Source organism: Narcine bancroftii, chromosome 9 (genome assembly GCF_036971445.1).
Source record: "Narcine bancroftii isolate sNarBan1 chromosome 9, sNarBan1.hap1, whole genome shotgun sequence".
Lineage (NCBI taxonomy): Eukaryota > Metazoa > Chordata > Chondrichthyes > Torpediniformes > Narcinidae > Narcine > Narcine bancroftii.
In genome coordinates, this window is record NC_091477.1 from 28,924,371 (window position 1) to 28,938,605 (window position 14,235).

The 14,235-nt window shown below is 36.2% G+C and overlaps 1 protein-coding gene across 14 annotated transcripts in view; it reads right to left on the reverse strand.

The window, feature by feature from the left end:
* LOC138743365 (PH and SEC7 domain-containing protein 2-like) overlaps positions 1-14,235 on the reverse strand; it is a 274,779-nt gene that overhangs the window by 218,271 nt on the left and 42,273 nt on the right. For 13 of the 14 annotated variants that reach the window (XM_069898611.1, XM_069898607.1, XM_069898609.1 and 10 more), the window contains 3 exons: positions 12,466-12,587; positions 9,296-9,990; positions 3,551-4,033 (listed from right to left, as the gene is read on the reverse strand). In XM_069898611.1, the coding sequence (XP_069754712.1) occupies positions 3,551-4,033; positions 9,296-9,888 (1,076 nt within the window). In that variant the 5' untranslated portion in view covers positions 9,889-9,990; positions 12,466-12,587. Of the gene's footprint in view, positions 1-3,550; positions 4,034-9,295; positions 9,991-12,465; positions 12,588-12,780; positions 12,966-14,235 lie in introns of those variants that run through there. The other variant, XM_069898615.1, reaches the window with a different exon arrangement.

Here is a 14,235-nt window from a genome sequence, read left to right on the forward strand (position 1 = left end):
TTTGCCTTTCTACATGGTTGCATATGCAAGTTGTAGAACATTGCTTTATTGGAGATAGGTTTGAAAGAGCTAGTAGGTTGGATCTTGATAAAAATGTTGTTGGGACTGAGGGTTGGAATTATTAGAACATGCTAGGACTTTTCTCCTTGGAACATAGGAAGCTAAAGGTGGGGGGGGGAGAAAGAACTTTATTGAGGTTTATAGAAACATGAGGAACATAGACAAGGCAAATAGTCAAAGCCTATTTTGCAGAATAGGTGAATCTAAAACTTGAAAGCACAGATTTCAGGTGGGAGGGGAAGAGACTGGAGGGGCACCTTCTTCACACAGAGAATACCTTTCAATGAGATTATAGTCCCACTTTTAATTGGTAGTAAAAGGGTATACATGAAATTTTGAATAACAACATTTTCAGAGAGTTTAGCATTTATAACCGCAAGCATAGAGTAACAGGGTGAAATGGATCTTTACCTATTGTAAGGTAAAACATCATGAGATGGGAATGTGTAGGGAGTTACCCGGTACAGGGCTGTAACAAGAAGGGGAGGTGTCCTTGTACTCCTGTTAGGTAAAACATCATGAGATGGGAATGTACAGGGCTGTAACAAGATGTGAATGCATCCTTGTACTTACAAGATAAGAGAGACATTGATGGATTGAGAGGCAGGAAGCTAGCAGGGAAAGGATAGCAACAGTTTTAGTCATTGGACAAGTAATGATATGATGATGTTCTAAGCACATATCCAAGGGTATAAAAAATCACCATTTTGCTGATAACGGCAGAATGCATTCTCCGACTAACATGGTTAGTCGCAAGTGTTACAATCCGGTAATAAAGAACAAAGAACCCTGATTTCGACTCAGTCTGGTGTTTGTCTCACTCATTCATGAACAAAGCAGACCTAACACTATTCACTTAGGCCTACTTTTTGAGGCCTTTAACTATTTTACCCATCTGCACTATTATCAATTCAATGTCAGAATAATTGTTGGAATTTTTTTTTAACCAGCATAGAAACAACACGTGAATATGAGGATTCAACACTGGAGATGCATTTAATCTCAAATTGATATTTTCCTTTTGTTAATTAAAAAATACATTCAGGTACAACTATATTCAAGTGCGATGTGTTCTTTGTTAATTTAAATTGATCAGGTGGGTTATTGAATGATTTCATTAATCAAGGAAGAACAAGCATCCACGAAGCTTCAATCTAGTTTTCTGTGGTTTATCAATTTATAGAATGACCCAAAATTCTATGGGCAACTTTTCTGACATGTCTACAGAGCAGTGGAACACCCTGTGGAATACCCTGTCTGTTGTGGTCCCAGGTCCAAAGCCCCTTCATCAATCCAGGGGTGTAGCTACTTGCAAGATGAGTAAAACACTTGATGTCTGTATCATTGGTGCTTATTCCAAGGCATCCTGGTATCTCTTTACATCTGACAAAATGCATTTTTTAATCCCTCAACTTGCATGGAGGTCATTCTAGCATTATAAATGGAATCAATCAATTCACTTTAACAAAGTGTTTGACTCTATACAATGTCAAACAGGACTTGCACATCTTCTGCATAAACTGCTGAGGTTTCTTAGGTTAATAGATGGTTGATAAAAGTTCCCCATAAAATCAGGAAACCACTCCACAGAAAACTTCTTTCATGATATTTTGGAAGGCCCTGGCAAAAGTTAGACATTTATCCTCTGTGAACTCAAGGATATTGTCCTGTCAAAATACCTGATTCTTTATTGAAACTAAAAGGAATAGACATAATTATAATTTCTTTATATTTCTGGCCCCTGTAAAAATATAACAAATATATGCATATGCATCTTATTTACATCCATCATCAACAATCTTTCTTTTGAACACAAACAGAAAACCATTTAAATATGCAAATCAGGGTATGATAACAGCCATGATTGATAAAGAGTCATTGCAGAGGTAAGTTTAGAGGCTACCATGAAAAATTGAAGGGATATGATTAGCATGGGGAAGCAGTGGAGGTGCTTATAATTCAGGATTAAAGGGGACTCATAAGCTAGAAATCAGCAGGGAGTCACATTGAAACAGTACAACATAATTGATAATTGGGGTTAAAACCATCAAGAACATAGAAATATACAAATCTTCCAGGGGCTTCAATAGTTAATCCAAACTATTCCAGCAACACATGAAATAAAAGGAAGTAGAAAATCATTCCTCATCGAGGACAAAGGAAATTTGTGTTATGGGGTTACAAGACTCAAGTGGAAACCTCTTTAAGAGCCTAAATACATTTACGGATTTGTTATTTTCAATAGTGCAATGCAACCTACAACACTAATATCCAAAAAAGAACTTTAAAGAAAAATGTTTAGCTAATTTTTATTTAAGCCAAACAAACTGAAGAACTATTGCTCAGTGGCTTTATATCTGCTTGCTTATATCTTCCTGTCATTCCCAAGGTATAAAAAACAGTATAATTAATGGGTTCATGCAGTTACATTTCAGTTAATTTGAAGTTATTTACAAGGATGTTTCTGGCCAATAGAAAGCTTCATGGCCATGGATTGTTCTTCCTTTTCTGAGCCACATCTTCTCCAGTTTGCTGGATGGTCAATGCAACCCTCCCCTCTGCTATCTTGATGTAATCATTTAATTTTCCTACATTCCTTTCAGTAATCAGTCTCACTGCAATCCATCCTAACACAGAACTGTAGTAGGTATTTCTTTTGCTCTTTCTGTTCTCCTTTCTATTGGTTTTTACTATTTCTTAAAAGCTTTACATTGCTAATATACAGCTGTTCCATTGAAAAGTTATAGATCTGAAAATTAACTGTTTCTCCACAAATGTTGTATGTCCTATGGCTTTTATTTTCCCTCTATTCTTCTTTAATTCTAGTTTCATCGTACAAAGAATTTTGCTTTTGGTTCAAAACTTAAAATTCATCTAAAATTCCTCTGTAGAATCATTTCCCACACTAACCCTGCTCCCCAAGTAACTCTCACAAATTATCCATTCTCATTTCCAAAACATTTTTTTCCTCGTTTTCGCCCTTATCAATCAGGTTCTAATGTTCTCAACTTTCCTAATTCTCTAAATTTCTTCAGCAAAATACGTCAATACAATTCTTCGCCCTCTTTCAATGCTTGATCTTCTTCTCACACCTCCAGCCACCGTTTTACGGATTTTATTGTCCCAGTCAGAATTCTATTCTGAAACTCTTTTGTTCCTTCAGTGTATTCCCCAAAATCTTCTTATTGGATCATGCCTTGTTATTGAATTATTGTCCTAATGCCATGCTTTCATATGTTATCTGATTATCTGTTGCATTTATCCCCCATTATGCATCTCACTAAATTATGAATACAGCACCCATGATTTTTCATCTATTAAAATTATTGGGTGCAAGTTCATCAAATGGGAGTGCACAAGTTCTTGATAATTAGGTCTCGCACATTATGACCAAAGTGGTCAATTTTTTTTGTGACATGTAATACATTTTTAACACAACAAAACACTTTTAAAAGTTTACATGGAAATGGTTTTCACTTTGTCGAATTACCTGACTGAGTTAACAATCGTGCCAATGTCATCTTCTGTAACATCCCTCTCACTGTATAAACCATTTGGAACCGACTTTAAAGAAGACCTGCTCAGCACATTCTCAGACCTGCTGCTGGTGAGCGAGTTTCTCAGTGGACTTTCAATACTTTCCTCATTCATTTCAGAATATTTTTCTTGTTCATCACCAGTTGCAGCTTCCTGGATTTCTCGTTGCTCAGCAACCTGAATCAGTTTCTGGTGTAAAAGTTCAGGGCTTTCTTTAATTCGTTGTTGAATCAGAGGTGTGAGTGGAGCCTCAAAACTGACACAACTGTCTGTTTCATCAGTCAGTGATAATACATCCAAAGAATCCAGGCTACTATATGAAGTGCCTTTCATAAGATCAGATTCCACAATTCTTTCAAATGTAGAACTGAATCCATCAGGGACTTGTTCTTTTACTGCAGTTGCATCTTCCAGCATCATCTCTTCAATTACAAATCTGTCAACAAATCATGAGAACACAAAGATTTTTTTTTAAAAATTCAACACCGTAGTACATTTAGCACTTTACTAAAAATACAAAAAATGTTATAGTTGTACTTCAATAGTTTTAAGGCATCACTTACAGGTATACATGAAAATTAGCATTTTTGCTCAGTCAGCAGCATTATTTCTTTTAATAAATGGACAAATAGATTGTTCATTCACGTCCATTGTTTTCAAGATAACAGAGCAACATGATAAATGTTGCAGTCTAAATTTTGCACAACACTAACTCTGTTCTTTCTTTTTCAATATTTTTATTAACATTTCATAATATACAGTGCATAAGGAAAATAGAAGCAATGCAATTAAAATGGTAAGTCCAAGTTTACATTATAAAAGTATCACATATAAATTCCAAAGACTGAAAATGTGGCATATTAGAAATAATCCTCCTAACAAAGAAACCAAAGATAAAGAAATAATTATAATATTGTATATATAAAAAAAACAACTAATCTACTAAAAATATATATATAATAAAATAAAAAATGACAACTGAGTGGCCTAACCCAAAAATCTGTCAAATAGTTTATAACATGGCTCCAGACCACACCTACAGATAACAAAAATGATATGAATTATATTAGGTCCGGAAAGGAAGAGTTAATTCATAGAATAACCCCAGTTGTATCCCATGAAAGTAATCAATAAATAATCAACGGTTTCCATGCTTCTTCAAATTTAGTAGTTGTAAAGTATGACATCTGATTTTTTTTCTACATTTAAGAAAGACATGAGAAAGCCATTGAAATAATATAGGAGAATCAGAGTCTTTCCATTTAAATAAAATGGCTCTTCTAGCTAATAGTGTAGAAAAAGCTAGAACTCGATACGCAGAAGTAGATAAGTAATCTACATCGGTAATTCTGAAAAGAGCAGTTAAGGGTTTAGGTTGTAATTGAATGACTAGTATCATTGATAGAGTTTTTAAAATAACTTTCCGCAATTTTTCTAACAAGGTACATGACCAAAACATATGAGTCAATGAAGCCACAGCAGTATTGCATCTTTCACAAGTAGAGCTCGTATTAGGAAAGATACAAGCTAGTTTATCTTTAGACATACAAGTTCTATGAACTATTTTAAACTGTTTTTACTGATAATAGCAGGCCAACAATTAGGACTACTTTGAAAGCAATGTTTGCAGTGAGAAAGATCTTTTATTTTTCCTTCAATTAATCAGGGTGCAATAATTGTTTTAGATAAACTCATAATCTTGTTTCACATTTCCAACTTCAATATATTTAGTATTAATATTCTGGTTCATTTCACCTTTACTTCCACAGAATTTGGATGAAAGACTTTTTCAATGTGCAGTATATATGCAGTTAAATGCTTCAAAGATGGAGTCATATCAATTTAAGAACAGGAGCAGAAGTAAATCACACCCTATTAAGCCTGATCCACTATTCAGTAATAACATGGCTGAACTTCAGTTTACATTTTGATTCTCCCAATGTCAAACTTCAATATACTCATCAACTGAACATACACTCTCATTGCCATGAATGAATTGATTTCTTCTCATCTCAATACTAAATGGCTATCCATTATCCTGGAACCTCCAGCCAGAAATAAGACTAGCTAACGTAAAAACACAAAGCTGGAGAAACTCAGCAAGTCAAGCAGTGTCTTTTGTATAGCAAAGGTAAAATTTAAAAAAAACAATGTTTTGGGGCTAGAGTGCTTCATCGAGGCATGCAGGCATCCGAACTAAAGAGTAGGGGGGAGGTGATAGGTGGAGAAGACAGCACCAATCAAGGGGAGGATGGATGGGTATGTGAATGGAGAGGGAAAGGAAGGTGGGGGGGGGGGGAGAAGAAGAGAGCAGGTTAGCAGAAACTAGAAAAGTCAATGTTAATGCCATCTGGCTGGAGAGGGCCCAGACAGAAAATCAGGTATCGTTCCTCCAATTTGCGAGTGGTCTTGGTGAGATAGTACATAAGGCTATGGACAGACATGTAAGTGTGGGAGTGTGACACGAAAATGAAGTGGTTGGCTACTGGGAGGCCTCTGTCACTGGTGCAGATGGAACACAGTGAAGCGATCTCCCAATCTGCGCCTAGTCTCTCTGATATCGAGAAGGCCAGAAAGGAAGCTCCAGATACAGTAAATCAGTCCTGTGGATACACAAGTGAAGAATTGCTTTGTGTAAAAAGCCTGTTTGGGGCTCCGGACCATGGTGAGGGGGGTGGTGTAGGCATGTGTGGCACCTCCTGCAGTCACAGGGGAAGATGCTGGGGTGGAATGGGTGGGGAGGGATGAGTGTACAAGGGAGCAGTCCCTACAGAAGGCAGAGAGGGGAAGATGTGTCTTCTGGTGGGATCCTGTTGTAAGTGCTGGAAATTCCGGCGGATAATGTGTAAGATGTGGAGGACATTGGGGTGATAGATGAGGATAAGGGGGGATTCTATGTTTGTTGCATCTGGAGCAGAGAGGGCCAGATCAGATGAGCTAGAAATGGAGGAGATGCATGTGAGGGTTGAGTTGATGGTGGTGGAGGGGAACCCACATTTGTGGAAGAAGGCAGATATTTCATAAGATCTGGACTGAAAGATCTCATCTTGGGAACAGATGCAGCAGAGAGGAGAAGGGATAGAATCTTTGCAGAAGACAGGGTGTGGAAAAAGTGCCATCAAGGTAGTTATGAGAGTTAGTGGGTTTGTAATATGTTGGTGGAAAATTTTTCTCCCGAGATGGAGACAGAGAGATCCAGGAAGGGGAGAGTGTTGTTGGAGATAGACCAGGTGAATCTGAGATAAGGGTGGAAGTTGGCCATGAAGTTGATGACGTTTTACATTTTACTTTACAATAACACCAGCTAAGATTCATTCTGTTAAGAAGATCATGGCTGTGAATTTTGGTGTGTGGGGGGTTTTCAGGCTAGAGATGGAAATATATGAAATACATTAATTTTTGCCAATTCACTACTTGTGGTACATAAAATTCACCATTTCAAGTCTTATTTTACACCTTAAAGATACAGTAGATAGCATCACAGGCTTTTATATATATCAGAATTTATTGACATGAACAAGTCATGAAATTCGGTGTTTTGAAGCAGCGTCATAGAGCAAACATTCATACTATAACCATCTTACAACATTACAGTAAATACAAAAATAAACATAATAGTGCATGAAAGTTAAGGCAGTGTCTTTGATTCATTGATTATTCAGGAATCTGATAGCAGCAGGGAAGCCGTCCTTGTGCCGTTGAGTGTTCATCTTTGGGCTCCTGTACCTTTTTCCTGATGTTAGCAGAGTTAAGAGGGCATGGCCTGGGTGGTGGGGGTCTTTGAGGATTGAGGCTGCTTTTTCAAGACACCGCCTCATGCAGATGCCCTCGATGGAGTGAAGTCTGGTGCCTGTGATGTTGCAGGCCAAGTTAAGAACCCTCTGAAGTTTATTCTTGACCTGAGAATTGGCACCTCCATACCATGCAGTGATGCAACCAGCCAGAATGATCTCCACGGTACACCTGTAGGTTTTCGAGAGTTTTTGATGACATACTGAATCACCTCAGACAACTCACAAAGTATAGCAGCTGGTGAGCCTTCTTTGTAATATCTCTGAAGTAAACAACAGTATAATCTTGATATTCCTCATTATAAAGAGCCAGAATTCATCCTCAAGAATCTGTTGATTTGCTTGTAAATCCCAAACTTCCTGGAGTCAGCTGGACAGCTGCAATGGACCCATTAAAGTGAGACTCCACACCTTGAAGAGTCATCTTAAATCATAGTCACATAAAAAGTAAGAACACTAAAAGTCAAATTCAAATTCAGAAATATCAATACACCTTCAAAATCCTTTAATTTTGTTAATTAAATGTAATATATGATTAACAACTAATTTCACAATACTCCTCCAAAGCCTATCCACTTGTAAAATTAATGGTAAAGTGCGAAGCTTTGTCCAATATGCTACAAAATATTTGAGCAGATTCCCACAAAACATGGCAGGCAATGTGAACAGCCTTGCACTTGGTTAACGTTGACTACATTTGGAGAAAAGCTACAAAGTGCTGATTACAATTTTTCCACTTCCTCGTCTGCACTTGCACGTACAAGTACATCTCAAAGCTGCTGAAAGTTATATGGTCAAAGGTCAGCAATTGCCCAAAGGTATACCATTTTTCATGACACATGACAAAAAAGATCTTCCTGGCTGGTTCTCTGTGAATAATCTGCAAAATTTCATCTCTGTAGCAGGCTGCAACACGAAAAGCAAAATGGGATGCAAAGACTGAGAAGCAACATTGAAATTGTGAGCATAACCCTGACAGTTGAATTTTCACATCCCACATTCTCAAACTCATGCCCTACTTTTCGAAATATTTATTACAGAAGGCAATTTTGACTCAAAAACCACAGATATATTCAAATGTTAGCTGCGAGACTTTTGAATTCACTGAAACACTTTACTTTTGGGCCTCATCAATGTCTCCTAGAGGACAATGTTCTCTTCTTGACAATGTCAGAGAATGACTTTAACAGACAAGAACAGTTGTGGAATAAACCAAACTGGGCTTTTTTTCTACAGACAAACCTAGTTGTTAGTACAACACATACTTAGAAAAATTGTCAGATTTGTTTGGAGAAAAATTCAACTGTTAATGAAAAACGAATAAATATCATTTGATATTTATTTTCTCTTTCTCTGTTATGCATTTGTGGCAAATAATATTTTAACTATTGTAGTTGGTATATCGTATGCACCTGTTTGGCCATATCAAGAAAGAATTGTGCATCTGTACATTGTACTTATGTTTAGACGATAAGCTCACATTGAACATATTGAACTCTGCAGTAAACTTTTCTCATTGATGACATGATAAACAACAAGAAGGTGAAAAAAAGCTTCTCATACTTTGCTCACTAATATTTTGGTTACTAGCAAGCAAGTTTCAAGATACATTATTTCAACCATTATTGCAAGAAATAATTTTACAGATAGGGTTCATTATTATGTTGCAATTTTTGAAACAAATAGTCAAACATTTTTTTATTGAGCAGAATAATATAAAAACATTACTTAGGCTTTGCTTTTAATCTATATGATTTTCTTTGCTACCTGCAAGTCTGAAATCATACATTCCATAAACAGAACAACTGACATGACGACACAAAATCAAGCACCCTAATCATTTGCAATTACCTGTCTAAGTTAGTGAGAAACCCTGGAACTCAGATGCCTCCCAATCTACAAATTACCTTTTCTGTTCCTCTTCAGAACATTTCATCTGTGTATCATCTCTCCGTGTGCTGCTTTCCTCCAATAAAATATTGCAGTCACTTTTCTCAGCCAGTTCCATGATTTTGACATTTTCTGACCTTTCACTGGTGCTCTCCTCAGTTTTGAAATCACAGCCATTTGCTTCAGTCCATCTCTCAGCAATATTGCCATCAGCACATTGTATGCTTGGTTCTGTTTTGGCATGAAATTCAAGGACAAGATTAAAAGAGTTCTTTGTATCTATATTATGTTCTTGATCAGGCCCTGTAGACATTCCTAAGCCCTGGGTCTCATTTTTTTGTTTAGTTATTGTTCCTAAATTTTCAGGTGCATTGTTTGGTTCCTCATATACATCGCTTGGGATTTGATCAGCTGTTATCTCCTTAGATGTTGCATCTGGCATATATCCAGTGCTTAATGTATCCATCTTTAGAAAGATCTGTTCATGACTATTTGGAACTTGACTGTTTATGGTTGATGGGTGATGTTTACCTCTAGTTTTAATAGCTGTCTTCTGCCTATTCTCGATACCACCCTCTGAGGTACAAGGTGTAATCTGGTCTTGGTTCATGTCAAAATAGAATTGGTATTTAATCTCTGGGTCTTTTAACTGTTCTCAGTTCCGTGTCACGTGATGGGGCAAAACTTTAATCTGCAGGAAAATGACAGAAACCTAAAGATAAATTATACAAAATATAGTTAATAAGCAGACAGGAATTAATTATTATTAGAACAGATTCACATACATTAAATGAAATTTTAAAAAAACAGAACAATTTTAAATTCTAGACAAGACCAAGGGAGTTGCAGCCCTTCTATAAAAAAGTAACAATAACACATCTGAAAGTTTCTCACCACCTCAATTACCTACCTTCTGCAATTACTTAATTAAATTTTTATCAAATTTACTAACATAAAAATTAATCCTGTTTTCTAATCTATAGGTAGACCCCAATTTTTGACCATATTTGGGCCCAAAGGATCATTCGTATCTTGGAATGGACATGTTGGAATTTTGCCACATGCTGAAGTCTAAAAGCAAATTTTTACTTTTAAAATTATTGGGTTTTATCATTACAACCATATATTATAAGCCCATTTGAATTAAATATAACATATATTTGGATTCGTCGCATATATAGAAATAATACATGGATTCATATTCCAATTTAAACATACAGTGAATATTTTGAAAAAAGAAAAATATTTTATTATAAAGATCTAACCCCATCCACCAACCAAGGTTGAAATTGGTATTCAAGCAGACTTGAAATCGAGCAATGGCCTCCAGAGATTCAATGAAATCTGCCCTGCATTCCCACACCTTTATCATTCCAATCATAAAAGTAAGCTATAAATGGACCCCGACTTATCGAAAGAGATATTACTCTTCCTAACATTATGTCTGATTTTTTTCCCCCCAAACTTAGAAGATCCTCTTTCCATTTAAGCAATATTCCTCTGTTAGCCAGTAATGTAGAAAATGCTAAGTCGTTAAATCTAAGTTTATATCACTGGAAAAACCAAACATTGCAATCAGCGGACTTGGTTCTAGATCGATCCCAAAAATGGCCGAAGATGTTGTGCTAAATTGGGAAAAAAACCAAATCATATGTATCAAAAAGGCTTCAAATCTTTTAAATTTGTCACATGAGTTGATATCTGGGTAGATTCAAGCAAGCTTAACCTTAGAAAAATGTACTTTATTCACCATTTTAAATTGAACAGTGCCTAGCACATAGAGATAAGTCATGGATAAGAGCCAAAGTTGAAATCCAATCTTCTTCTGAAATAGTCATATTAAGATCATTCTCCCATTCATTTTTGATCCTAATTAAAGATAATGTTTTTAAACTCAATATTTTATAATATAAAGCAGATATGTACAAATTGTAATTCAGAAAGTTTATCTTTGAAATTTGGATCCGGAAGATGTAGAAATACTGAAAATTTAGAACAAATAAAATGTCTAATTTGATCAATTGTTGTAAAGATACAAAATTTTGTTGGATAAAAAGATCGTTAAATGTTTTAATTCCTAGACAATTCCATTCTTTGTTTGCATCTAAAATGGCAAGTTAGAATAAATGATTGGGTAGAAATGGACTAGTAAATATAAATCCCATAATTCCAAAAGAAATTCCTAAATTGACTCTAAATCTTCAATCTATGTCTCATTATTAAATTCTTTGTTCGTTTTGGAATAGAGAGAGGTAAGTGAGCCCAATATCGCCTGTAAGGAAGTATTCTTAAGGGATTTCAATTCTGTTTCTATCCAATTTGGGCAGTCATCTCTATTATCAAACTGTAAGAACAATAACCTAATCCTTATTATTGCCTAATAATAAAATCTAAAATTAGGTAACAACAGTCCTCCCTCATTTCTTGTGTTCTAAAAATAACTTTTATTTATTCTTGATTTCTTTCCTTGTCATATATATGACATAATAGATGATTCCAATGTGTCAAAGAAAGAAATTAAAATTGGTAATGATTGAATATAAAAATTTTGTTAAAATATTCATCTTAATTGAATTAATACAGCCTATCATAATTAGAGAAAATGGTGACCATCCGGAGAGCATTGTTTTAGTCCAATGAATAAAGCAAACTTTTAAATCAAATCTTATTTTCATAGATTTTTGTTGTATTTGACAAACTATAACAGGGATACAGGGCATTTAAGAGCCAAAATATGTGTACTTACCTTGTTAGTCGGTGTACTGGGGTTCATAGGCTTGGAGCTGCCACTTTGATTCCTGTGCACATGTGCAGTGCATTTGCGTATTGGAGCTCGGTTGGCGCATGCACGAGAGTTAAGGGTCCAAATTCAATATCATCAGGACACTTAATACTCGCACATGTGCCAGCCAAACTCCAATAAGTGAACCAACTGCGCATGTGCCACCCGAACCACAAACCAACCATGAATGCACCGACTGAAGACATGCACACAGGAATCAAGATGGGTGGAATGCTAACTAACAAGGTAAGTACACACATTTTGGCTCTTACATGTCTGGTATCCCTGTTATAGTTTGTTAAATACATAATCAATTGCATAAATTTTATATTTTTAAAATATTTTTAAAATTCAGTCGTATGTGCAAATGGATGCAAGTCAAGTAGGTTGTAAGTTGGAGAGTACCTGTATTTGAAAGGATATGCCCTTGTCTCCCATCTATCAAGAAGATGGCTGAGGAGTAGAAAGCACAGAGGATGAGACAGCTGGAGAGAAGAGATCCTGCATCCAAGTTAGTCCTTTGGGATCTGTGTGAAAAATTATCAAAAATGAATAAATTCAAGGCAAATCCCTAATTCATCACTAGTTTAAATTAATCATCTATTGCTATTTATCATCACATTGTTCTTTTACCCCAATGGTACAAAACAAAAAAATCAACATAACAATAGATTCTAATGAGAGACTAAATTATGTTGCAATCTATAGATACTGAATCACCTTGTATATGCTTTTAAAGTATTCTTCTTTGCCTTGGAGCTCTATTGAGATTTTTTTTTAGTGACCACAGGATGTTTCAGTAGAGAAGATGCTGCCTTTTATAGTGGATGGATACCTTGAACAGTTCTGGGCCAAGAAAGTAGCTCTAGATTACACCATCTCAACAAGACCTGTAACTTTCCGGTATGGTTGGCTTATGAAAAATAAAGAGTACTGGATGAGTAACAGTGATAAGAACATGAAAACTGTTATTTGGAGAAAAAAATAGTAGCAACCCACACATTACATAGGACAACATTGTGGAGTGCTGTGGGAAGCTCCAAGAAAAAGTGTCCAGACTATAAAGACTATATAACTGTCTGAACTCCCAAACCAGGAAGCCAAGGTTGCATGGCAGCAATAACTTTTACTATGACAGTATCTAGAGATGCACTGAGACACTACCCAGGACATGCCCTCTTCACACTGCTAGCATAGGAAAGGTGGTACAGGAGCCAAAAGACGAACACCCAGCGGCACAGGACAGCTTCTTCCCCTCTGCCATCAGTCTTATGAATGAACAATGATCCACAGACACCACTTTCTCTTATTTTTGCACCAATTTATTTATTTTTAAATGAATTTTATGGCAACTTTTGCACTGTAATGCTACCACAAAACAACGAATCTCATGACATCTTCATGACAATAAATTTTGATTCTGATTAGTCGGTACTTGTCTAAGCCTAAATGACTGAGAGTGACACGGTATGAAATCAGTCTGAGTATCCATTGCAACATTCAAATGCTGGGTGGCTATTGCTTATCTTTGAAAGGAAACTGACATGTCAACCATGAAATACTACTATGGTTAGTTTGTTCTGATGCATTAATGGAGATAGCTGCTCATTTTGTGCCTTAAGGGGTGGTCACAAGGTTTTCAGATTTCAAATTTATTGTCTGAGTACGTAAAAGACATTCCATACAACCCTGAGATTCTTTTCTCCTGCGGGAACGGCAGAATTACCACTAATTGATAGAGCAAAAAACACTGTACACAGCGCAAACATGTAAACAAATAAAAAGATAACAAAGAGAGAAAAAAAGAAAATTAATAAAGTGCTCAAGTTAAAGTTCTTAAATGAGTCTCTGAGTTTGTCGTGAAGGAGTCTGATGGTGAAGGGGTAGCAGCCATTCCTGAACCTAGTGGTGCAAGTCTTGTAGCACCGATACCTTTTTCCTGATGGCAGGAGCAAAAACAGCCTGTGCTTAGTGATGTGGGTCTTTGATGATTGCTGCTGCCCTCTGACAACAGTGTTCCCTGTAGACGTACTCAAGAGTGGGAAGAGTTTAGCCTGTGATATCCTGGGTTGTGTCCACTATCTTTATTAGGGCTTTATGCTCAGGGGTATTGGTGTTCCCATACTAGACTGTGATGCAGCCAGTCAGCACATTTTCCACACCTCTGTAGAAATT